Genomic DNA, 27097 nt, shown 5'->3' on the forward strand with positions numbered 1-27097 from the left:
AAAAAAAAAAAAAAAAAGTTAAACAAGACAAAATAATCATCAAAACACCTTCTTCCTGAGGCGACCCAGCACTGGAGGCTACAGGTGTTTGGTGACTCTGGGAGGCCTCATGCCAAGGAGTACTTCCCAGAACTTCTGCTGTGAGTGTCCTTGTCCCCTCAGTGTGCCACAGCCACTCACCGCCTCTGCAGGAGACCCTCTAAACACTAGCAGTAATCTCAAAGAAAGAAAACGACTTGCGTAGCCAAAAGTTTTACAAATCAATATTGCCGAGCAGGCTCTAGTGTCGAGAAAAAGCAAGGCAACAGATTCTCCTTTAGAGCCTCTGGAAAGGAATACAAACCTGCCTACAGAACTGTAAGGTAGGTGACCCAGTTCTGGTCAATGACATATGAGGCCAAGTCTGCAGGGCACTTCTAAGAGAAAGTTTTCCTCCTTGTCACCTGTCTTGGGACTACGAGGGATGGAGCCAACCCACTGAGGCTGTGGAATGGAAAGATGAAGGACTCTAGGTCTTTAATGATCTCGTTGATCTGTTAAATCAATGGACCTTGCATCAGACCTACCTCTGAAGTTTTTGTTATGCGATATTGTTACCAAAAGAAGCTCAAAAGCCATTGAAGAGGCAAGAGCCGTGTGGCTGACAGGGTCTTGGTGCTCCGGCTGGGTGTCAGGCCTGAGCCTCTGATACAGGAGAGCCAAGTTCAGGACACTGGACAACCAGAGACCTCCTGGCCCCACGTAATATCAGTTGGCGAGAGCTCTCCCAGAGGTCTCCATCTCAACACTAAGACCCAGCTCCACTCAAGGACCAGCAAGCTCCAGTGCTAGACACCTCATGCCAAACAACTAGCAAGACAGGAACACAACCTCACCCATTAGCAAAGAGGTTGCCGAAAACCATAATAACTTCACAGACACTCCAAAACACACCACCGGGCGTGGCCCTGCCCAGAAGAAAGACAAGATCCAGCCTCATCCACCAGAACACAGGCACCAGTCTCCTCCACCAGGAAGCCTACACAACCCACTGAACCAACCTTACCTACTGGGGGCAGACACCAAAAACAATGGGAACTACGAACCTGCAGCCTGCAAAAAGGAGACCCCAAACACAGTAAGTTAAGAAAAATGAGAAGACAAAGAAATACACAGCAGATGAAGGAGCAAAGTAAAAACCCACCAGACCAAACAAATGAAGAGGAAATAGGCAGTCTAGCTGAAAAAGAATTCAGAGTAATGATAGCAAAGATGATCCAATATCTTGGAAATAGAAAGGAGAAAATACGAGAAATGTTTAACAAGGACCTAGAAGAACTAAAGAGCAAACAAACAATGATGAACAACACAATAAATGAAATTTAAAATTCTCTAGAAGGAATCAATAGCAGAATAACTGAGGCAGAAGAATGGATAAGTGACCTGGAAAATAAAATAGTGGAAATAACTACTGCAGAGCAGAATATAGAAAAAAGAATGAAAAGAATTGAGGACAGTCTAAGAGACCTCTGTAACAACATTAAACACACCAACATTCAAATAATAGGGGTCCCAGAAGAAGAAGAGAAAAAGAAAGGGTCTGAGAAAATATCTGAAGAGATTATAGTTTAAAACTTTCCTAACAAGGGAAAGGAAGTAGTCAATCAAGTCCAGAAAGCACAGAGAGTCCCATACAGATAAATCCAAGGAGAAACACACCAAGACACACATTAATCAAACTATCAAAAATTAAATACAAAGAAAAAATATTAAAAGCAGCAAAGGAAAAGCAACATATAACATACAAGGGAATCCCCATAAGGTTAACGGCTGATCTTTCAGCAGAAACTCTGCAAGCCAGAAGGTCGTATTCTTAGGGCAGGACATATTTAAAGTGATGAAAGGGAAAAACCTACAACCAAGATTACTCTAGCGAGCACGAATCTCATTCAGATTCAACAGAGAAATTAAAACCTTTAGAGACAAGCAAAAGTTAATAGAACTCAGCACCACTATATCAGCTTTATAACAAATGCTAAAGGAACTTCTCTAGGCAAGAAACACAAGATAAGGAAAAGGCCTACAGAAACAAACCCAAAACAATTAAGAAAATGGTAATAGGAACATACATATCGATAACTACCTTAAATGTAAATGGATTAAATGCTCCCACCAAAAAACAGAGACTGGATGAATGGATACAATAACAAGACCCATATATATGCTGTCTACAAGAGACCCACTTCAGACCTAGGGACACATACAGACTGAAAGTGAGGGGATGGAAAAAGATATTCCATGCAAATGGAAATCAAAAGAAAGCTGGAGTAGCAATTCTTTTATCAGACAAAATAGACTTTAAAATAAAGGCTATTACAAGAGACAAAGAAGGATGCTACATAATGATAAAGGGATCAATCCAAGAAGAAGATATATAACAATTGTAAATATTTATGCACCCAACATAGGAGCACCTCAATACATAAGGCAAATACTAACAGCCATAAAAGGGGAAATCGACAGTAACACAATCATAGTAGGGGACTTTAACACCCCACTTTCACTAATGGACAGATCATCCAAAATGAAAATAAATAAGGAAACACAAGCTTTAAATGACACATTAAACAAGATGGACTTAACTGATATTTATTGGACATTCCATCTCAAAACAACAGAATGGGCATTCCATCCAAACAACAACATTTTCTTCTCAACTGTTCATGGAACATTCTCCAGGATAGATCATATCTTGGGTCACAAATCAAGTCTTGATAAATTTAAGAAAATTGAAATCGTATCAAGTATCTTCTAACCAAGATGAAAAGACAACCCTCAGAATGGGGGAAAATATTTGCAAATGAAGCAACTGACAAAGGATTAATCTCCAAAGTATACAAGCAGCTCATGCAGCTCAATATCAAAAAAACAAACAACCCAATCCAAAAATGGGCAGAAGACCTAAATAGACATTTCTCCAAAGAAGATATACAGATTGCCAACAAACACATGAAAGGATGCTCAACATCACTAATCATTAGAGAAATGCAAATCAAAACTACAATGAGGTATCACATCACACTGGTCAGAATGGCCATCATCAAAAAATCTACAAACAATAAATGCTGGAGAGGGTGTGGAGAAAAGAGAATCCTCTAGCACTGTTGGTGGGAATGTAAATTGATACAGCCACTATGGAGAACACTATGGAGGTTCCTTCAAAAACTAAAAATAGAACTACCATACGACCCAGAAATCCCACTACTGGGCATGTACCCTGAGAAAACCATAATTCAAAAAGCGACATGTACCACAATGCTCATTGCAGCACTATTTACAATAGCCAGGACATGGAAGCAAACTAAGTGTCCATCGACAGATGAATGGATAAGGAAGATGTGGCACATATATACAATGGGGTATTACTCAGCCATAAAAATAAACAAAATTGAGTTATTTTTAGTGAGGTAGATGGACCTAGAGTCTGTCATACAGAGTGAAGTAAGTCAGAAATAGAAAAGCAAATACCGAATGCTAACACATATATATGGAATCTAAAAAAAAAAAATGGTTCTGAAGAACCTAGGACAGGACAGAAATAAAGACGCAGATGTAGAGAATGGACTCAAGGACATGGGGAGGGGGAAGGGTAAGCTGGGACGAAGTGAGAGAGTGGCATGGACATATATACACTACCAAATGTAAAATAGATAGCTACTGGGAAGCAGCAGCATAGCACATGGAGATCAGCTCTGTGCTTTGTGACCACCTAGAGAGATGGGATAGGGAGGGTGGGGATATGGGGACACAAGACGGAGGGGATATAGGTATATATGTATACGTAGAGCTGGTTCACTTTGTTATACAGCAGAAACTAACACAACATTGTAAAGCAATTATACTCCAATAAAGATGTTTAAAAAACAAACAAACAAACAAAAAACACCTTCCTCCTATTATTGAAGTATGATTGTTAACTTCACTTTTGGTGAAGACTCCAAAAGTACTTTTTCCTTGTGTGAAAAAATTATTTTTTCATAAAAGCATGAAATCAAGCATTCATATTCTATTTCCAAATACTCATCAAAAATAACCCTACTTCATATCTCTAATAGGGTTTTGCTTATTATATATGGATAATGTTTTTTATACAATATGCTATTCTACAAAGCTGAAACTGGGTCAAGTTTTTACTTTTCCAAATACCTTTCTGTTTATTTACACTGTCATTTCTAAGGTATGTTCTAAGGTATGTTAAAGATTTTTTTAAGCCTCAAACTTTGGAAAATGATATATAATTGTTTACAAATAATAGCAAATATACTTCGAACAAATATGTTATTGAAAATGTATTTCTTCCAAGTTTCACAAACCATTATCAGGTAGGTCCGTTCTTAGGAATCATTTTTACAAATCAAGAATTCAGGCTACAAAGTTAAGTAATCTAATGTTGAAACTACAACACTTCTACTCCAATGTTTTACTTTTCTACTTATTTTCAATGATGGCTTTGTCGTTGAAATGAAAGTTATATTGCTATAAAGATGGCCTCACTCTAAGAATTCCTATGCATTTTGTAATTTAAATAATGTTGAGCTGTTACCTTAATCCAAAACTTTCTTTCCTGATTAAGCAATACAGAGGTAAAGTACAGAATTGAGTAAAAAATTACCTCTTCCATAAACAAGATTAAAGAAAAATGAAGTAAACTAGATGACAAGTACCAAATTACAGCACTATTTCTATATTTATGTAAATTTATCATAATGCCTGTTCATGTGTTAAGCACATGTGTTAGGCATGTGGTAGGATGTTCTATAAGTATGTTGAATGATCTATTGATCAATCAGAGATGTATTTCAGCAGTGTGGAGAAAGAACACAGTATGTTGATGAAATTCTCATATGTCTTAAAAAAATTTGTTGGATTATACATTTTATAGACTATGAGTGTGTAACTGATTCATAGTGATGGGCTGGGTGAGAAAGAGGATTGTCAGAAAGACCTTTGTCCCATGGCTCACATGATTTTCAACTGGACATTCCTTCCCCTTCCTTTCTCTTTGCCATCCCTCCTACTGCAAAGACCTAAAGATTGTAGGGAATCAGAAAGTTTCTTAACATGGACACAATACATTGAACCCACTGAAACAAACAGCTGCTTCTCAGGTATGGCACTCTTTGATGTGGCAAATTAGAACAATGACAATGGTAAAACAAAAATAAACATGCACTTTAAAAAAACTATTTAAGAAGAAAAGATAAGGGAATGATCTTTGATTAAGATACACATTGTCAAAATATAGCCCTTTCTCCTGAATTTTATTACCAATGAAAGGGAAAGAGAAGTGAATTAAGTCAGCAATGTGTTCGAATCCCTGGTCACAAGATTCCAGGAGCACTGGTCTATTAAGAACATGTCCCATCATAAATCAGATTAACATTAACAGGTCTTTCAGAGGAAAGCAAGTTAGTTCTGCGCAACGGAGGCTTCAACACAGCAGCTCCTGTCAACAGCCTCCGAAACCTCAGTGAGGATGTCAAAAGTGCTCATGGATTTGCACAACTCTTTTGACCACATGTTTTCTGGAGGTATGAAATGAAATCAAATTTGATTTGACTGATACTTTAAAAGTATTAAAATCATAAGAAAAATGGACAAATTAGGATATATATTAGCTATTCTAACACCTTGAAAAAATTTCACCTTACTGTGTGGCAATTTGTTAGGTTCTATACCTGAGAAGCATTTAGCCCTAGTAGTGAAGAATTAAATCAATACTATTTCTGAATAGGATTTTCTATAACAGTAGCTGAGTAAGAAGGAAAGGCTTTTTTATTACATTTGAGATGCATGCAATAATATTTTTGCATAAACCAGAAAAAGAGACAGAATAAGTTTTAACAGATTTAAGTGGTTCAAATGTGCTTGACATTTATGAAAATGTAGTAGTTATTATTAAAAAAAATTCTGTTTTTATTAGGAAATACAGAAAATTTGTTATAGAAATTCTTTTCAGAAGTATACCTAGAAATACCCAATGTGAATTCATGGTAATCCACAGTGAACTGATTTCTTTACTCTGGGTATTGAGTTAGAATTCTATTATGTTACCAATCCTTCAATATTCTGCATTGTTAGCCTCATGAGACCACTGCCTGAGTGACACACAGCTAAAAATTACCTTAATCTACCTTAATCTTAGGGAGTAGCAGAGAAAAAATGGCTGAAAAAAAAGTTGCTCAAATTTTATAAAATGTGTCATTTTCTTCTACAAGGGACCTAGTTCAATATAAATACTGAAACTTGTAGGCTTTCAAATCATGTTTCTTTTCAATGTTAGTTTAGGCATTAATCTGAAATCCATTATAAGTCATGTAAAAATATGTACATAAATCATGAAAATCATTCTATTTTCCATAATGACCCATTAGATCTTTGTGTTTAGATGATGTGAAAAGATAGAAAAAACAGATATGGCTTTAAATAATAGTTTGGGGGTATCTCAAAGCAATATATGATTTTTTTTTAAATTTACATTAATTCTCCTTGCTATTACTTAGAATTAATAGCCATGTTGAACCTAAAGGAACTGTTGGGGGCTGAACTGTTAGTTCTAATCCTCAGTATTTCAGAATGTGGTGTTATGTGGAAATAGGTGTTTTGCAGAGATAATCAAGTCAAAATGAGATCAATGGGTGGGCCCTACTCCAGTATGACTGGTATCCTTATAAAAAAGGAAATTTGGACACAGAGACAGACACACACAGAGGGAAGACAATGTGAAAACACACGGGAAAAGACACCCATGTGACTTGAGTGATGCATCTAAAAGCCAAAGAATGCCAAGGGTTAGCAGAAAATACCAGAAGCTAGAAGCAAAGAATGATTCTCCCCTAGAGCTGTCAGGGAGGGCATGGCCCTGCCAATATCTTGACATCAGAGTTCTAGCCTACAGAACTGTGAGAAAATAATTTCCCGTTGTTGTAGGCCATCCACTTTTTGATACTGTAAGTCCGCTACATATTAACCTTCAAGTTGCAAACTTTCAATCACGTAAGTTAGTTCGCGTGTCTGGTGTTCACTGTCACATGCGTGCATCCTCTACAAGTGGTTGTGTTTTTGTGTACTTTACTAGAGAAAGGACAAAGAGAGACAAGAGGAAGAAGAAATAACTGAAGAACCGAAGAGATTCACGACGCAAGTAATGGCGAAGGGATTTTCTTTATTTGAGGAGTCCCTGTTAGTTTTTGAGGCATAGGACCTGAATGTAGAACGGTACATGAAGGTTGCAGCAGCCGTTCAGAATGCAATCCACTGCTACCGTGCCATCTATGACAAGAAAAAAGGTGCTACTACCTAGACATCACTGGATCATTTTTTTCAAGAGGGTAGATAGAACTGAATCCAGCAAGGAACCAGAACCTGTGCCATCAATGTCAGGCATGAGTGAAACTGCAGCTTGCTTTCCACCTCCCATTGCTGACGATCCTTCCGCTCTACCATCTCCCACCTCCTCTCCCTCCTCCAGGCAGTAACTCTTCTTGCCTCTTCACTCGATGCCAGCCCGTGTATGCCAGCTCTTGTACTGTACCACTGTACTTTTCAAGGTACTGTACTGTAAGACTGAAAATGTTTTCTTTATTTTTTGTATTTGTTTTCTATGTATTACTTGTGTGAAAAGTATAAACTTATTACAGTACAGTACTATATAGCCGATTGTGTTAGTTGGGTACCTAGGCTAACTTTGTTGGGCTTAGGGACAAATTGGACCTATAAGACGCATTCTCGGAACAGAACTCGTTCGTATGTAGGGGACTTACTGTACTTTGATACTGCAGCATTAGGAAACTATAACAGGAGACTTATAGAACTTACGATTCAACGAGCCAAAAAGCTAATATAGAAAAAGGATGAAGTATCTTGTTGCCCAAGATCACAAAGCTACTTCTGACAGAACTCTAGAAAAAAGAGCATGGTGTTCTTGACTACAAGTTTAGGGCTGCCTCTTCTCCTCTTGACAGACTGAAAATGTTCAATGTTAAAACGTACATCAAAAACTCAATCCCTTAAGCTATTTTATTTAGAGACTTTTGTTAAAACTGAAAATAATATTAGTACTCTGCTTCCCTTTCTATTCTTTCTAAGCAGCCATGCTCCAATTTCTAGAGTTGTTTTTCCCAGCTTCAAAATAAAATTGAGACTTCTTATTAACCCATTTGATACTTGATTTTTATCAAATGATCCATTTGGTATGACATGGAAGGTGACGTGACACAGAAAGTATTATTAAAACTTTACAATAAAATTCAGAAGAAAATGAAAGTATCGTGAAAGACTATCCGTTTTTTTAGTTATAAAATATTTTTTGGTAATATTTGAATTATATAACCTCCTAAGGTACCAATCTTCAAACACCTATAGACATCATGAATTATCACTTTTTTGATTTCACTTATAAGAATAATTATTTCTTCTAACTAATTTAGGAGCCTCATGAAGGCAGAGAAAGATTTTTGTGCATTTTGGTACCTCTAACACCTAGCACCACACCCAACTCAAAACCGAGGCTCAATAATGGATAAATACATCCATTCAGCAAGTACTTATTTAGCATTCACTATGTGCTGGACATTACTCCACATGCTGGGAATAGAGCGATGAAGAAAACATACACAAATCCCTGCCATTACTGAGCTTATCTTCTAACGAAGAGAGACAGAGAGGAAAGAAGACAAATAAATTAAATGGTATATTGGAAAGTGATAAGCACTAAGGAGAAAAATAAGGCAGGGGGCAAGGATTAGGGAATACTGAGGGTTGCTGCCATTTTAATTCGGATGGTAAAGGAAGGCTGCAGTATTTTAATCCGACATTTAACACTCGAGCAAAGACCTAAAGAAACTATGTTTGAGGCGCGCTGGAAGGTTTAAAACCTAGTTGCATCTTCTGCTGCCAAGAAATAAGATGGCGCTTCTTCCTCGTTTGCCTAGGATGGTGCTAGTTTATACGTTTTTTAACGCAGTGTAACGTCTAATAGCTCCTCCTTTAACACTTACTAATGTCCCAGATTGAAAGACAGATTATACAGTCATGCTACTTAGATCATTATCTCTACATAGTGAGTACTAATATTTGCTAAATGAATGAGTAAAAAAATATATATATATATCTTCCTCTCATGTCTCATCATTTGTTATTTGTCAAACTGTTTAACCTCCTTGTGCAGCAATATTGCCATCAATCCCCAAACTGAGACTGAAACTGATGCTGAGAGAATCTTTTAATAACCTTAGGTGAAAAGCTCAAAAGATACACTTATGATTAACATCAACAATAAAAATTTTCTCTCAGTATGTAAGTTTTATTTAGTATCCTCCTTGTCTTTCATTTCACAGCTGACACCAACATCTTTATAGAGGTCCAGATGGTGAAGAGAGATTATAACAATGAAAGGTAGCTCATGCTGAGGGCCTAAAGGAAGGACAAATCACAGCTTGCCAGAAAAACCAAATTCAATTACATATTTACTACGTCCTTATCAGATGAGATGGGGCACTTGCTCGTACCATGCCTCGTGCAACTTTAGATAACATCTGAGTGGATTAGTAGTTGTACACCAAAGAGGGGTGCTGTGGACAATTAAAATTCTTCCTGTTATAAGTAAGCTACATCCCACTCATTTTTGAAGTGGGGGATTCATAAAAAATGAATAACTGTACAGAAATCCCATGCTAATTATCTAAGGGTATATCTTACAAAAGACTTCAGGGTTCTTTGTAACCAGAGGAAACTTTGAAGCATTCCATGTTTGCAGGCTGGCCCATTCAATTCGTATGAATAGGTTGTCAGAAGAAGGCGAACACTTCACCTCAGATGTGTAATTTACTCCCCTTACCCCATTCCAGATTCAAGAAGAAATGCTAATTAGAACTGGAGTTGCTTTTCAGAGCCTGCATAAACTCAGCCCTGTCAACTTTGCCTATGCCCCTCTGAAAAGTAGAAAACAGTGATGTTCTACATACCATGCTAATGTATAAATAACTTTTATGCTCATTTAGCCACTTCAGCACATCCAAGAAAATGACATTATGAATGAGCTACATTACCTAGAGGAAACAGACTAAATGTGTGCTTCTACACAACTTAATATGCATCTAATGTACAACTTAAGCAGCATCTTCCACACCAAGTGACAGGCAATTTATCTTCATACATCAGTATGTGTCATGAATATGACACAGCTTTACTGTTGAAGGGATTTGAAATTTCCAGCCATAACTAGGTTTTCCTATCTCCATTTATTAGCAAGCTACTTGTAGAAATCAAATTAATTGCCACATTCATGCCTCTGCTTGCTGCCATGTAATTAATTTTAAGCTTCTCCTATTCTTTATTGGAATCAAGCCAAGCAAGAGGTCACTGTCTAAAAGTGACAATGTTACATATATGCATATGTATGTGCACATGTTGTCATTGCTAAAATCCCTCTATTCCTGTTATGTAAACGATCTACGTTAGTCTCAGGACATTTACCTCAATTTAGTACCCGTTATTCAGAGCGCTTGTTTTCTAGCAAGACAAATGTCAACAGTTTTTGAAAACTAAGCACTGTTTATTGTTTAGCTGGCAGTTATAAAAAAGCACATCTAACATTTTTGCCATTTCTTTGGGAAAAAAATCCTATAATTCTTGTAACCCAAAAGGTTTGTGAAAAAACTGCCATAGTTTATTGCACAAGGTCTTCATATTCTTGGCACCCACTTCCCTCTGTTGTGTTGCATAGCTATTTATTAACCCTGGAATGCATGTGTTTGACATTTAACTTAATGACGTATAATGCATTTAGGTGAATAGTTTGTGGAAGAAACAAAGTCTCTTATGTGTGGACACACCTAAGTTTTATTGATCAAAACTGGTTTACATTAAACAACAAACACTATTATACGCAAAGAATCTTTCATTTTGACTGCATAATATCAAATAACTAACCTAGCTGAATTTTCCGTGGTTTTTTTAGCCCCCGATAGCCTCCACTGACAGGGGTCATTTGGGTCTTTTTCTCTGTTTCTTTCTGGGCACCTCATCTGTGAGCAGACAGGTTACCTGTCACCAGCAGAACTGCTCACCAATCAACCTCTCACTGCCATCATCCTCCACTTGGCCCTGCCATATTTATCCCCTTCCAATGGTTTTCTATTACTATTCACAGTCTGATTTAGAACACAGATACATGTTACTATATCTGGGAACAGTGAGGGGCTGAAGGAGATACACTCAAACAATTAATGGAGGGTGGTAACAATTTGGAAGTATGTCCAACTCTCAGGCAATTTCTTAACTCATCTTTCTAGAACATAGGACAACTCTAAAGAAATCACATGTTGTACAACGTTTAAGAATCTTTGAATTTGACTCCATAAGTAAACTGTAGAATGCTCAATAGGCTAGCACCAAAAACACAGGTATTTCAGTTAAAATGGCATAACAGAGAAAGGTAGCATGGCACCAGAGTGTCACCATTAAGACAATCTACTATAGTGTCTAAATATTTATTTGTTCTACCCCTGGAAACTAACCTGATGCTAACTTGTGTATCTTGGTCAAATTATCTGTGAAAAGTTAATTGGTAACCAACTACTAATTAGAAAAATAATTTATGGGGCTTCCCTGGTGGCGCAGTGGTTGAGAGTCCGCCTGCCGATGCAGGGGACACGGGTTCGTGCCCCGGTCCAGGAAGATCCCACATGCCGCAGAGCGGCTAGGCCCGTGAGCTATGGCCGCTGAGCCTGTGTGTCCGGAGCCTGTGCTCCGCAACGGGAGAGGCCACAAGAGTGAGAGGCCCGCGTACCAAAAGAAAAAAAAAAAAAATTTATGAAGATGACCCCCAAAACAGTCAATCTCTAAAATGTTCAAGGAATAACTTCCATGGAACCCCTTCAAGTATCATGTTGCTTTTATGATGAAAGACTCATTTTTCATTACAAACTTTCACCTCAGTAACTATCACTTTGCTACTGCTGTTAGCAATGTAGGTCTTTGGAAGCTGTGATTGTTCAGTTCTTAGGATTATACAGATTATTTCCCTTATAAGAACTTTATGCTCATCCTAGTCCGTTTGGCATTTATTAAGAGATATCAAATCATTTACACAAGTTTGGAAGCGGTAAAGGTGAAGTCTATGTGTATAGCACTCATTATCTCTATAGAAAAGGAAACACATCAGGGACCCAGAAGGCTGGGAGCTCTGTGGACAGTACCAATTAGTTCAGATGTAAGATGCATGCTGGGGCCCTGGACCCAGGGTCAGGAAACAAAGCTCCTGTCTCCCTGGAAGGTGTATCAGCATGACGCTTCTTCAAAAAACCATTAACTCCTTTAATTAAAACATGTTTCCCTCAATTGAGGCCTATCAAAATGTTTAAAATATCATATAAATTGAAACCTTAATATAAGACACAATATTTTTCAATGTAGTAAATTCCTGCTCCTGTATTTAAGTCTTGTTTTCCCATCTCACAGAAGAAAACAACTGGATCACAAAATATAAGAAAATAATTGAAAAAAGTTGTTTCAGTTTTGAACTAAAGATGGAGGGACTTCCCTCCTTCATGAGGACTTTAGACTTTTCCCCTATTAGCTGAATATGCACCCTTTGTCGTAGAACTGCCCCACTTGCCTTTTAATTTCATTTCATTGATCATGGGTGGAGCCCATGCAGTGGTATTTCTCACTGAAAACTGAAACTACCTGTTCTCTACCCAGTTTACCGCTTACATTAACCTGTCGTTACTATTCCATTATCCTCATTAGCATAACTTAACTATTCTAGGAAACTCATGCCCCAGCAAATAACTTGGTTGTGAAACACAGGAAATTCCCAAAAGACTCATCCAGACTTTGAAACGAAGTATTAATGAACAGCTAATGCCCTAAGACTCTTCCGAGCCCCTTCACTCAAAATCCTGCCTGTGCTATTTCTACCAAGACTAAACTGTTACGTCATGATCTTTACCCACTTTCAGTCAAATCCCTAGATTGAAAGAACCACCTTAAACCAAACTTCCAATTCTCAGTTTATTCTGACCTTGTCGTTACTCCTCTGAGATCCTGCCAATAGCCCGGTCTAGGTGGTCTCTCTTACCTCGGTAATCCATGTATATTCAACTTTGTCTTATGAACAGCTTGCGTTGGTGGTATTTGGGAGCAGGCATTTGACATCAACCATTTCTTATACAAAAAAGAAGAGTGTACAGATAAATGGGGAAAGACTGTTGTACTAAAAGGTAGAAATCGTATTATTAGAATTCCTCTTGAAGATAATTTAAACTTTGATTTTAATTCCTCCATATTCTCCTGGTTCCCAGAAGAGCTGATATGTCACTCTTCATATGAGAAAAGTGGTGAACAGACTGCCCTGGGTCAGAGGAAGAATCATGGGATGGGGAATGATAAGAGAGCTACCTAGTAAACATATTCATTGCATAGCATGGTTTAGTCATCCTTGACTAATCCCTGAATTGAAACAATTGCCTTTGAAAAGAACGAGAGTCCTGTAGTTTGGATGCATCCAGGGAATCATTTTAGATAATATCCTTATCCCTAGAGGGACCAAGCCATAAAACCATTATAACACTAACTACCATTTACTGAATACTTACTAGTTTTGAGTGCTTACTATGAGCCAGGCAATCTAAAAGATATTATCACTCTTAATCTTCACATTAGTTTCATCTAGTAGATGTTATAATTATAATTTTCCGAAGGAGAAAGTGATTCAGATAGATTAAGGAATCCTCCTTGACCACCCAGTCAAAAATTCCTCCATCCCAGTCACCCTCTATTGAAACATGATGGTTTACCTTCTTCATGGCACTTTTCACCATCTTAAATTATCTTGCTCATCTGATTACTTGTTAACTATCTGTCCCCCATCACAAATTTAAACTTCAGGAGATTAGGGACCTTGCCACCTAGTTACCTCTATATAAATATTATTACCAAGAATGGCCCCTAGGAAATAGTAGATGCTTAATAAATATTAAATGAATGCAGTAGCAGATTACAAAAAGATGATGACTGAAACATGTATTTGAAAAAATCCCTTAAGTAATTCTGATATGCACACCCCTCTCCCTTTCATGGGCATGTCTCTGGTATAAATATCTACTCTGACAGCAACTGAAAGGAAAAGAAAGGCTTTTTGTATTTTAGAGGAAAGAAGTGGAAAATTCATGTGAACGCTCACTTTGATTGACTGACAAAACTGATGATTCTTTTGCAACAGAACAGCCCATGAATTTGTTAGCTTACCATCAACTGCCAATAGCATATTTCAATATTGCTGACGGGTTTTTAGAGATTACTGGTTCAGTGTTGTTTTTCACAGTAAAATTTCTTTTCTAGCATCGAATAGTGGGTGACTAGCTGTGAGGGGTAGGAGATAGGAGTAAAGGAGATCTGTAGAGATGACTTAAATAAAAATTTCCATTGATTTGGTTGGCAATTCCACGCATTTTTTCAGAACCACAGGTGATCTCTATATACAACCACCAGGTTGTTTTTTGTATGTTTTGTATTTTTCAAGTATTAGTAAAACATACAGGGTCTTACTGAATTCTCAGCAACTGAACCTGTCACAGATGTGTCCTGAATTGGAATTCTCAAAATGCCAGGCGTGAGGCCTGTGAAAAGAATGAAGGCTTCTCACTCAAACCAATTTTCTCACTCAAATCAATCTACTGCACTAGTCAGTTAATGACTCCTGGTCTGAAGCAACAAATTCTTTTTTCTTGCTTTTAAGATGTGAATTGTGTGGTATATTTAGTTCATGCTACTACTGTATTTGTCTTAATATTCCTTAGAAATCTCTGTACCCTTTGAAAGACTCATATATATTTTCAGAAATATGCTGAGAATAGATCTTACACCCTAAAAAAATTCTAAAAAATAGCATAGGTCAACAGTAAAAGTTAAAAAAAAATTTTTTTCCAGCAGCCATGGTGCCACTGAATTCTTTCACATGGCTTTTACTGTGAAAGCAACATTCAAGACAAAATAACAATTTAAGATGAAAATATGGTTTCATTTATGATTCCCTTATTTTTATTAATAAATCAGGAAACTGGCATTTAGAGAGAATGTATAATCTATCAAGGTCACAGGGTAAGTAGCTGAAAGAAATTGGATTGAAAGCCAGGCCTGACTCTAGACTCAAGGCTCCAAGCCGCTGGCACTCTGCCATTTGTCCTCCCAATACTAGCATTCCCTGCAAAAGTTATCCTCCAATGGGCCAGGGTTGTCACCTTGTGTGCAAATCTACAATAATGCTAATTAGTGTTTGAGAAGAGCTGGCCCATACTGCTTTGCCTTGGCTTGGTGGGCAAGTGGTTGGCTTGCTTTTCACCTACAATTTTAGACGTGGGAGAAAGTCTGAAGGAAAGGTGAGGGCTAATGAGCTTTGAAACAAAAGCCTGAAGGAAAAATCCTGTGGGGTTTCCAGTTAACATGCCAGAAAGGATTCAGGCTTGAAGACTGGAGAGCTGTATATGATTTATTTTGTTTTTAATTTCCCCATATCTGGTATGTCTCTCAGACCTGACAATGAGTAGGAGGAAACAACTAACAGAACAAATCTACCAAGGCTTGTCTTTGCAGGCAGCAAAAGGGGCAGGGGAGTCTGGGTCCCACTGCACACTCTTGGAGGGAAAGAACCCCACTGGTTAGTGCATGAGCTGGCAGCTTTGAGGACGACAAAACAATGGCACCCTGGGGCTTACACGAAGGGAGAAGAGGAGATTGTTTAAGTTGATCTAAAACTGAGGAATAGCCTTGTCTTAAAAGTAAGTTCCGGGCTTCCCTGGTGGCACAGAGGTTGAGAGTCTGCCTGCCGCTGCAGGGGACACGGGTTCATGCCCCGGTCCGGGAAGATCCCACATACCACAGAGTGGCTGGGCCCGGGAGCCATGGCCGCTGAGCTTGCACGTCCGGAGCCTGTGCTCCACAATGGGAGAGGCCACAACAGTGAGAGGCCCGTGTACCGCAAAAAAAAAAAAAGTAAGTCCCAGTTGGTTCTCTACATATAGCACTTACTGTGTCCTACCTGTCATCACTCACTGTGCTGCTCTTGATGGAAATGTCTTTCTTTCCAGTTACTTTACAAGATTTGTCAAAGAGAAACTCAAGTGAAATAAATTAAATGAGTGGAAAAATAGTTTTCAGTCTTTACCTCTGAAAACCCTTACTAATTGACTGTTATGAGCTTGCTATTATGTAACACTCATCTGTATGGTCTGAAAAACATGATTTTGTTAAGCTATAATGTGAGAATAAGTTTTTCATCAGAAAAAAAAAAACAAAGGACAACTCAAATCTTTCCACCACCAGAAAACTCTGTTGAACTCTCTCTGATTTCCAGCCTCTCTGAAATGCTACTCTATGTGTATCCTGAACTACATAGCTCAGAATTAAATTTGACACTTGGTCAAAAAGGCTTTAACATTCCCTTCAACTTAACTAAACTTTTAACAGGTTTCTTCCTATCTAAAGGCTCCTTACCTCCTTTTACCAATACTTAGAGCATTTACTTTAGAAACTTGCAGTTATAAGTTATTTCTCTGCCCCCTTTTTTGGAATATTTATCTATTTATTTTGGCTGCACCAGGTCTTAGTTGTGACATGCGGGATCTTTAGTTGCAGCATGCAGGATCCAGTTCCCCAACCAGGGATCAAACCCAGGTCCCCCCGCACTGGGAGCTCAGTGTCTTACCCACTGGACCACCAGGGAAGTCCCTTTCTCTGCCCCTTTGAGATAATTAATCTTCTAAACTCCTACCACTTTTACAACCCAGGAATGTCTTTCTCAAGGACTTGGGAGTCATCCCTTTGATATGTAATCATCAAGAAAAATAGGGTCCCACTCTGTGGGATGGGAGGAGCCTAAATTTAATGAACACCAAGACAAGGGGGCCTAGTTACATGGACCTCTCCCACCAATGTCCTCCAGTGTGTCTTTTGTTTTAGTGAAGTTGAGTTGAACTCTTTTCTCCTGTTGAAACTGTCTTGACCCCTACTGCAATAATCTTGAATAAAATCGTCTTTATCTGTTTAACTTGTTTGGTACAATTTTTCTTTGACATACTGTCTTATAAATTTAACAATTGCTTCCTGTGTGTTAATTTTCTTGACCCAGAATGTAAGATCCTGGAACTACTTTAATTAAATGATCTGGGTTTTTCTGGAAAGTTCTTGGTTTAAATATTCCATCTCTTTCTCTATTTACAACTTCTACCTTCTCCAACAGACACACGCCCCACATTTACACTAGATATCTGAATTCTAATCTTTGAAAAAGTGCATATTTGGACTCCCTCCCTCATTTGTTCTTTTTTTTTTTTTCGGTACAGGGGCCTCTCACTGCCGTGGCCTCTCCCGTTGCGGAGCACAGGCTCCGGACACGCAGGCTCAATGGCCATGGCTCACGGGCCCAGCCGCTCCGTGGCATGAGGGATCCTCCCGGACCGGGGCATGAACCCGTGTCCCCTGCATCAGCAGGCGGACTCCCAACCACTGCGCCACCAGGGAAGCCCCCTCATTTGTTCTTAACAAGGAACTAGCATGCAGTCAGTAAGTATCAGCTTCCTTGGTGGTCACGTGATTTTCCTTCTCTTGATCTCAGAAAACAGATTATAGATGAAAAATTCATGAGAAATGTGCCCACAGTTATTATCCCTCATGACTATTTTGACTCTCCCACATTAGTCAGAGTGGGCTCAGAATCCTTCTCAACATCGCATTCCAGGCAGCTCGTTCTAGTTTATCTCATTCCATATGCAAATTGGAACCTATTTGCCTTTCTTAGACTACAAAAAGTCCTTTTAACCTAAATAATATTTGATTTTAAACTCTGTCTTTTGGCAAGGTTCATCACCTCCATGTTTAAAGGGCTGTTTATTCCTTGGTAAGTAAACTATTTCACATTCTTAAAAAAATCAATATCAAAGAACAAACTGTTTTTTTTCTTCATACATCTGAATTGTAAAAATCACTGGCAGAGAGCATCTAAAATGAAATAGACCAAAAATTCACTCAAAAATACCAGATTTTGTTTTCTTGAGACAGAAGAACTTTCCCAGTCACTGTATCTTCCTTGGAAAATAAACTTTCTGATTGTGATTGCCTGGAAAATTTCCACTGCTTTCCTTCTAAAATTAGTCATTACTATTTTTCAGGGAATGGAGCAGGGATAGGATGTTATCTTTTCTAATAGTACAGTCATCCCTTGGTATCTGTGGGGGATTAGTTCCAGGACCTTTCTGCCTTGCAGGTACCAAACTCCCTGATATAAAATAGTGTAGTACTGTCAGTCCTCCATGTTCCCAAGTTCCACACCCACAGATAACTAATCCCTGTAGTGGGGACTGTCAAGCTGCAGTGACCTCCTTTCCCTGAAAATTGCTCCCAAACACATGATGAACCCTCTTCTCAACCACATGATGGACCCACTCATTTGCCATGTTTGTATCCTGAGACCCATCTCACTCTTGTACATCAGGGTACACACTTGACACAAGATGACCAATATGATTTTCAGGGAATTTAGAACTGAGTATGTTTCTTCTTTTCTTTTTTATTGAAGTATAGTTGATTTACAACGAGTACGGCTTATTAGCTTTAAATAAAGTGAGATAATTCCTGAGCAACAAAAGATCTTGCAGAGGAAAAAGACAGATAAAACACAGAAGAGAGACCAAGAGGAGAGAAAGACAGAGAGAACAAAAACATGGCTGCTTGAGTTTTCATCTGCTTTTTACTGCTTTCTTCCAGGCCTCTGTAAGAACCCTTGAATTCTGTAAGATACGACTGTGTCCTCATAATTCACAATTTCTGCTAATGGTGGCTTAAATTATTTCCCTTAATTGAAAAGAAAAGAGACACTAAGACACTCCTAACTGTGCCTTTGTTTTTACTGTCAGTATTAACAGAAAACATTTCAACGAGTTTAAAGATCTTTCCAGCAATAGAAAACTGAAGGAGAAATTGGTAAGCTGTGTTAGTGATGGTCTGAATGGCAAGGAACCCAGGTGGAAGGGCAGATGGTTGTAGCCAGAGGGGAGAAAATGAACCAAGTTCTTGGTACCCATGGGATATAGAGATGGAAGGTGAATGGAATGCTGGCCAGGAGAGACAACTGGCCCCATGGGACCTAACCATGCAACAGGACCTACTCTCCCATATGGTAGCCTTACAATATGACATTTGAAATGGCTTCCTGAATAGATTCCAGAATATTCTACACAAGGGAAACACTCACTCCTCCCTTTTTGTCCCCTCCAGACAAAGAAGGCAAGAGGGAAGGGATTCTAAGCAGGAATGGGAGTGGTTCTTTCAAAGTTCACTTGAACTTTGAAGAGCTTTTGATGAGCTTCTGATTCCATTTTCTTTTGTTGCTATATCACAATAGAGAATTAAAAGATAATTTTTATGATTAAAATATATGTTTGCCTATTTTCCCAGACTCCAGTGGAGAGACATATTTCTGCCAGTCCTTTAATTGTCAAAAGACTTTAAGTTCTGGTTCAAGATGTTTAGCAACTTTTACTTTTTTTCTTTAATAGCTCTTTATTGGAGTATAACTGCTTCACAATACTGTGTTAGTTTCTGTTATACAACAAAGTGAATCAGCCATATGCATACATATATTCCCATATCCCCTCCCTTTTGAGCCTCCCTCCCACCCTCCCTAACACACCTCTCTAGGTCATTGCAAAGCACCGAGCTCATCTCCCTGTGCCACTTACTACTTTTGAATTCTGTCTTTGCTTAAGGAGAAGGATGGTTCTATTTGCCTTTCACACAATTTCAGAGTGAGTAAAAACCTCAGAGGCTATCAAGTTTCATGTCTCATTCATTATGCATACTACCTGTGTCAGGATTTGCTTGATATTTTTATTTAAACAAACTCACTTTTTACATTTTAATAGTATTTTAAAAGAAAATCGGTATCCTTAACATAAATAAAAAACCAGTAGCATATGTCACAAATACAAAGCATTCATTTGAGAAAATATTCAAATATTCATCTTAATACGACCCAGAATCAACTTCCATTTGCATATTATTCACTGTCTTAGCTGAGTTATTGTCCATTCCTTCTGCCATCCAACAAGAATATCATAAAAAAGCTTTGTGAAATGCTGCGCTAACAAGCAGGCATCTGTTAATCCCCAAACTCTTCTCCCAGTAAAGGAAATCCCATTGGTTTGATTTGGTTTGTTCTGGTAAACCCACCTCAATTCACTATTTGTATTCACTATTGAAAAGAGCCTAGAACCAGAAAAATGCTGTTACGCAGGCAAGAGGAGTGGCCCTTTGCAGAAAAAATATTTTTTAATAATTTATTCTCTATTGTTTTGACTACTTGCAGAAAGGAACTTTTAGACATTCTGCATGCTCCCACTTCTTCAGCCTATTACTGAACAAAACAATTTCACAGTAGGATACAAGGGAGGATTTTATAATGGGAATCTGCATGAAAGCATTGTTTATTACATGCTATCACTGCTCAGAGAGGAAGAATCCTTCACTCAGGTTCTCCAGGGGCTCACTCTTTTATTATTTGCAGTGGAACCGGTGAGTTACATTTTTCTGCATCAGTGTCACGAGTTTCATTCAGGCTGTTTTAATTCGGAACTGGCAAAGTGGAATGAGGCTCATAGGAGAGATGGTGTTAAAAGTTATATGTGAGTTAATGGTTTGTAGCTCCTTTATTCATGTCTTAGCTTCTTTCAAGAAACAGGACTGGAGAAGAATAGAGCTGGAATCCACATCAGACATTCACATGATTAGGACTTTGAGCTTAAGAAGAAACCTCTTTTACACCTATGATAAACTCAGATATTTCCCTGCAATTAAGCATATCCCTTACTGGATAAATTGCTCAAAGAGGTTCTCTATACAAATTGTTATCAATAAACACAGGCACCCTAATCTGTTTTTGTCACTGTTATTTTCTTTAATATGTAAGTCAATTATAGCAAGCTTTAAATAGGGCAGCATAGTGAGAAAATCTTCTCATAACTGAAAAGAGTACAGGAACTTCCTGCCAACATAAACTGTTAATTTTGTAACACACATTTTATGGGCTTTTTCTAATTTCTGTTTTATTCAGAATGTAAGTTTTCCCAAAATAATGTTTTTAATGAAATTTTCCCATTGACTACAATTTTCTTTCTTTAAATGATGACTACATTTTGAGTATGAAACGTCTGCAAAATTCTTGTTGGTAAAAGACAAGCTTGAAATCACTTCCATTTTCAGGAAATTGTGTGATCAGCATGGCAGATATAGCAATAGATACTTTCCTTTTTTATTTTAATTGTAATAGTTAATATTTATTGCCATTTAATATATATCAGGCACTGTTTTAGGGTCTTTATTTAATGAATGTTGATCTTTAACACTGAATGATCTCAACCCCAAATAATTAAAATTGTAAGTTTAGTGTTTTGCCGTTATAAGACCTGTCAACCAGTGTGTCATTGGGATACCTCCCTTTCTTTTAAACCTAGAGACTCGGGAGCTTATTACTTAAATAGCTATGAAATTTATTACTTCATCTCCTATTTCAATATTGTCATTTAATAAAGCATTATATTAGACTTCAGAAAGGAAAAAGAAAATGGACAGGCAAGAAAACACACACACGCACGTGCTTTTTTTTTCCTATCATAAGTTAAAATTATATTTCGCTTAACTGACTAAAAATACAGACTGTAACCTCTCTTCTACATTAACGCATCTTCCTATAAGATCTGTTCCAGTATCTAAGTATATCCAAATGCTAAAATCAACAGAAAAGTGCACGGGAAGAAACATAATAATAAAATTGAATGGAAACCTACCATCAGAAACAGAGTATATTCATCTTGTTTGCACTACACTAGAGTACATTCAATAGAGAAAATTCTGAACAGGAATAGCCTAACTTTAAGCCATACAGGCTTACATATTTCAAGCCACACTTTATTTGAGAAAATAGGCTGGTGATTTCTAAGATGTCTCACTGAAAACTTATTATAGTTCGAGGAAAATGAGACTTGGTGCCTTGGCAGAATAGCCAAAGGCCTTTTGCTTTGCTGACTACTGTTCAAATCTTACTTGACCCAACTTGACAGTCATTCTTCCTGACAACTTTAAGCGGCTTCTGCATGTGGTGTGATACCTGCAGTTTTCTTCCACTTGGGATTCTGCTCTACAGCTAATGCAGACAGCACAGGGAGTTGAAAATATAATATTTTTACAACTATAAAAGTATTTTTATTTGGCTTTCCAACTTTTATGTGATGTGAATGAAGTACAGGAGTGGAAGAAAGCGATGGACCAGGATAGTTTTTTCAAATTTGGCAAGCACCCCAAAGCTATTTAAAAGACAGATTTAAAAAAATAAATAAATAAAAATAAATAAATTAATTAAAAAACAAAACAAAAGACAGATTAGAGGGTCCTCCCTCCAGAGACCTGAATTCAATGTGCCTGGGGTTTGGGCCAGGAAACCTGTGTTTTGAAAAAGATCCTCAAGTTCAAGTACCCTCTTTGAACACACTGAAGTAGGGATTAGAAGATTACCAGAAAACCAATAGTGTTTGATTGGGAAGAAAAGTGTGTGTGTAGAAGATATTCCTACTTAGATATTCTTACTCCACAATTCTGTACCTTTCTACTATTCCATAGTATGTGCATTTTCTACTTTAAGCATCATTTCAGCAGAAGAAAGGAAGACTGGGTATTTACTTGAGCTGCATAAAGAATGCTGCAGATAAATGTTCACAAGGATTTGTTATTTAATGTTTTCTTATTTTTATGTCCTAATGATACCTACAGTCCCCTTCTCACTTGCTCTGCATGTAAGCTCTATGATTTCATGCAGTGCCTGAATGGAAAACAAGCAACATCACGCACAATGAGCAACAGAGCAGGAGTAGTCATTTCTTTCAACCTTGTAGGAAGCCATAGTCTCTAAGAATGCATTTCATTAGGGACCATGTAATTATGCAGAGGACAGTTGGTGGTCCTCAGTTTTCCCTGAGGACAGAGTGAGAGATAATAAGCTTCAACCATACAGGTGACATTTAGATTACTGGGAAGCAACCTGCAGAAGTACTGGGAAGAACAGTCTGATAACAAGTGCTTTTAGATTCAACCGTGGAAGAGGGCTTTGCAGAAATGATCACCTTAAAAAACAGAGCTTCTCACCTGACTAGGACTATTCATACACACCTCTCCTAGCTAGAAGGCAAGAGACAGACTAAGGAACTGACTTAGGCTATTTACAGCCCTGTAAATTCATGGGTAACACTTTTAAAACAACTTCAGAAAACACTTCTCTTTCAACCTGCAGAGGTTTTACTTGTTTTTCTTATTGAGTGTATTCTATCAGAGCAACTCCAACAGAAAAACTTTTCCAAGAGAAAAGCTGAGATAAAGAATAATATATTCAGTGAAAAGAAAAAAAAAGATTTGTTCTAGGTTTTTAATTCAGAACAAATTTAGTATCAATATATTACCAACACTTCCCCCTCCAATTTTGTATCAAGTCAAATATGTATGAAGAGAGGTATTTAATTTTAATTGTATAGAAATATGTTATCTTAGGCAAGTGTCATAACCAGAAGAATATTAGTGATGTTTAAGTTAACTACTTTTGTGTTTTAATTCATTTAATTTTTCTCTGATGGTGTCAGTATTCTCTGATCTTTCAGAACAGTGATTTCCACTGTTTCCATATAACTTCCATACTATATTCCATTCCCTTATAGGAATTCCTATGGGCATGACTGATTTAGATATTCAATAGATTTTGATTCATGAATAATTATCAGACAACTAGCTGTGGCCCAACCCATTCTCACAGTAATTGCCACATTCAGTGTACCAGACACCACAGGGGATAATGCCCTTTCACATTCCTATCATAGGCCCAATCTTCTAAAATTACTTGTAGATCAACCTGGCAAAACTCATGCGCAACTCTAGATGCGAACACGGACTTTTTAAGTACTACCTTCTTTTTTAGTTCCATATGCACTGAATGGTATGGATAATATTTTAATTAGCTAGGTGTTTTGTTGAGGGATTACTTATAGATTCACTTCAGGGTAAAAGTTGAGCCTGTGTGCCCTCTGAGTTAATTTTAAGAAAGGGAAGGAAAGGGAATTTGACATTGCCAGAATAAATTCAGGAGGGAGGAAGGAACTTGGCTGAGGGGGAAAAGTCAGTGAAAAAGCCCTTGGCAGTTACATGGCTGAGAAAGAACTTTGGTGAATAGATAAATCTAGCAGTATTTTTTATGAGTCAATTTGGGGTGTGAAAAATGGCCTTCCTTTCCCATTCTAAAGGATGATGGCTGATGAAATCTATGTGGCTCACTGATGCTTTTGTTGAAGTAGATTCTGTTTGGAGGGCTTAAAGAGAAAAATGAAGAGACAGTTAACATGGAGGTTTTGGAAGTATGTGCTCAGAGACTAACATCTTTGTAAAAAAGATACATGAAGACATCAATTTATCTGGGGAGTGATTCATCATTCCCCATGAGTCTACAATTCTTCAAGATCTAGGTCAAGGTCTATTTTCTCTAGGAAGCCACTTCTGATTATCCCCTCTTCAGTGATCTTCCTCCCTTTTGAACTCATACAATTCTTACCTGTGTGGCTTTTAATTTAGAGTATAATGCTATTGTCTCATAAAAGACAATATAAATAGATGGAAATGGACAACAGCATGGAATTCAGACCAAAGCCTAGCAACCATGTTACTCATTCAACCCAACACTGAATGATGAGGGCTTACATAACTTGCTTTAACATGATGCAATCTGATGCACGGATCTTCTTCTGTTATACCTTTCCATGTGCTTCTGGGTGCTTTGGTTACAGAGCTAAATGTCAACATTTTATTGATGGGCAAATGTTTTCTTTTTCTCAACACCTAAAATTAGCAGGTGTGAAGCTCAGCATGTTTTATTCACATAGATTTTTTTTCAGAATGGATTAAGACAAACTTTGAAGCCAAATGCTTCATTGAGGTTAGAACTCAAGTGGATGGTTGAATTAAGCTCTACATATTCGTCAACAGGCATTGCTAATAAAGACACAAATAAAGCAAGTTAATATATATATTTTTAAACTCTGTGTCTTCAGAAAATTTCTATGTGGTCGTGATGAACAAAACATCGACATAAAAAGCAGCACCAGGACTTCCCTGGTGGCGCGGTGGTTAAGAATTCGCCTGTCAATGCAGGGGACACAGGTTTGATCCCTGGTCTGGGAAGATCCCACTTGCCGCGGAGCAACTAAGCCCGTGCGCCAGCCCGCAAGCCACACTACTGAGCCCATGAGCCACAACTACTGAGCCCTTGTGACACAACTACTGAAGCCCACACGCCTAGAGCCTATGCTCCGCAACAAGAGAAGCCACCGCAATGAGAAGCCAACTCAACGCAACTAGAGACAGCCCGGTGTAGCAACAAAGACCCAATGTAGCAAAAATAGATAAATTTTTTAAATGGTTAACTTAAAAAAAAAACCCAAAAAACAAAGCAGCACCACTGTCTCAGTGTTTGGGCACAATTATTTTCAAGGACATCTGTGCTGACTCCTTTTCAAGCTTGGACGGCTGCTATCTGAATAAAACCCAGACTCTTTTGTTGGAAAAAAGTCTGAATTTTGAGATTTCCATTTAAGTTGAGGAACAGCTTTCTCCACTCAAACACAAGATGCAACTTACTTTACAGTGTGAGAGTAACAGCAATGATTGGCTTGGAAATACAGAAGTCTCGAAGAAAAATACCACATATTTAAAGCCTACTTAAAAGAAAAAGTAGTCCTTTGCTAAGGCACTGGAGCCATGTTATGTATTTGCAAATCATTCTGTTACAATTTTAGACATACTATGCAGAGTACTTAAGCTCGAGCCTTTTGACACCTGAAAATTTCAGGCTTTTAAATCAGAAATCAAGATGGTTGAAATCAGGCTTGTAAACATGATATTGCATTACAGGCTTTCAATATAAAATTGTACCATTTTTCCTAGAATAAAACCCACCTGGCAAACTCTCAAAGCAATAATGATTTGTTTGGGGGTCCAGAAAGTGGCTATCAGTAGAGATTTAATTTTTCTGAGATGAAAATATTGAGTGAAGTGCACTCCCTCCTTGATAGGAAGCACAACTCAAAAATAAACTGCTGGATTCATTAACAGCCTGGCAGATAAATCTTATCTCCACTGAGATCTTAAAGCAAATGGCATCATTCTTTCATTATGCTGAAGCCCTTACCATCCTGTTCTGAGTCAGTGCTTCAACCTAAAAGACCTAAGAATATTTAAAAAGTGAAGCGAAGAAGGGTTACATTCTTTCCCCTTCTTTTTTCCCCTCAGGGCTCACTTCACATGTGCAATTACACTTGGTTGCAGTTCCAGTGAAGTCCTTAGTCTCCATTTCCAAAATACATTCATTCTGTGCCTTCCAACAACCCACCAGACCCATCACTCACCAAAACACCACGTTTGGCAATGGTGGGGGGCAATGCTGAGAAGCTAGAGTTGTCAAAAGACAAACGAAGAGTAACTAAGTGGCCAGGGAATGTCACAGTACTGCATCATCTTACTCAGCTCAAGTAAGGGTTATTTCTAAGCGTGGTGGGTATGTTTTGTATGAAAACATATAAGACATAATAGGGACAAAAGGATTATTCAGAGAAACAGAAGGGATGCAAGAAAAAAAAGAGAAAGGCTTCAAAATCTTTTTTGTAGGGGGAGTGGAAGTTAAAGTCTAATAGAAATATATACAGGTTGGTTATAGGTATCTCTTTTTTTAGTGACAGATGAATAAACTGGAAGGGTCCTACAGGGAAGGTGTGGACAAAATGCTTGTCACTAATAATGTGGACAAGATGCAGATAATACGGTATGTGCAGCTCTCCCTCTCCAGTAACTGCGTCAACAATTAATTTTATTTCCATTTTTAATACTCAGACTGTCCTTTCCCTCTAAAAAATTGATATCTGTATAAATGTTTCTGATGTATTGGATACAGATTTATCAATTAAAAATTCAGAGCTAA

General features: G+C 37.9%; 1 protein-coding gene across 17 annotated transcripts in view; it reads right to left on the minus strand.

Moving 5' to 3' along the window:
• The window catches only part of NRXN1 (neurexin 1), a 1113124-nt gene that overhangs the window by 915912 nt on the left and 170115 nt on the right, over window positions 1–27097 (minus strand). The window contains exons 4-5 of one of the 17 annotated variants that reach the window (XM_024753570.1): window positions 10496–10515; window positions 6094–6108 (exon numbers count right to left, since the gene is read on the minus strand). The exons of the other annotated variants lie outside the window; for them this stretch is intronic. Coding sequence (XP_024609338.1) covers window positions 6094–6108; window positions 10496–10515 — 35 coding nt within the window. The remainder of the gene's footprint in view (window positions 1–6093; window positions 6109–10495; window positions 10516–27097) is intronic. 17 annotated transcript variants of the gene reach the window in all.

Source organism: Neophocaena asiaeorientalis, unplaced genomic scaffold (assembly GCF_003031525.2).
Source record: "Neophocaena asiaeorientalis asiaeorientalis breed wild unplaced genomic scaffold, Neophocaena_asiaeorientalis_V1.1 scaffold171, whole genome shotgun sequence".
NCBI classification, from domain to species: domain Eukaryota; kingdom Metazoa; phylum Chordata; class Mammalia; order Artiodactyla; family Phocoenidae; genus Neophocaena; species Neophocaena asiaeorientalis.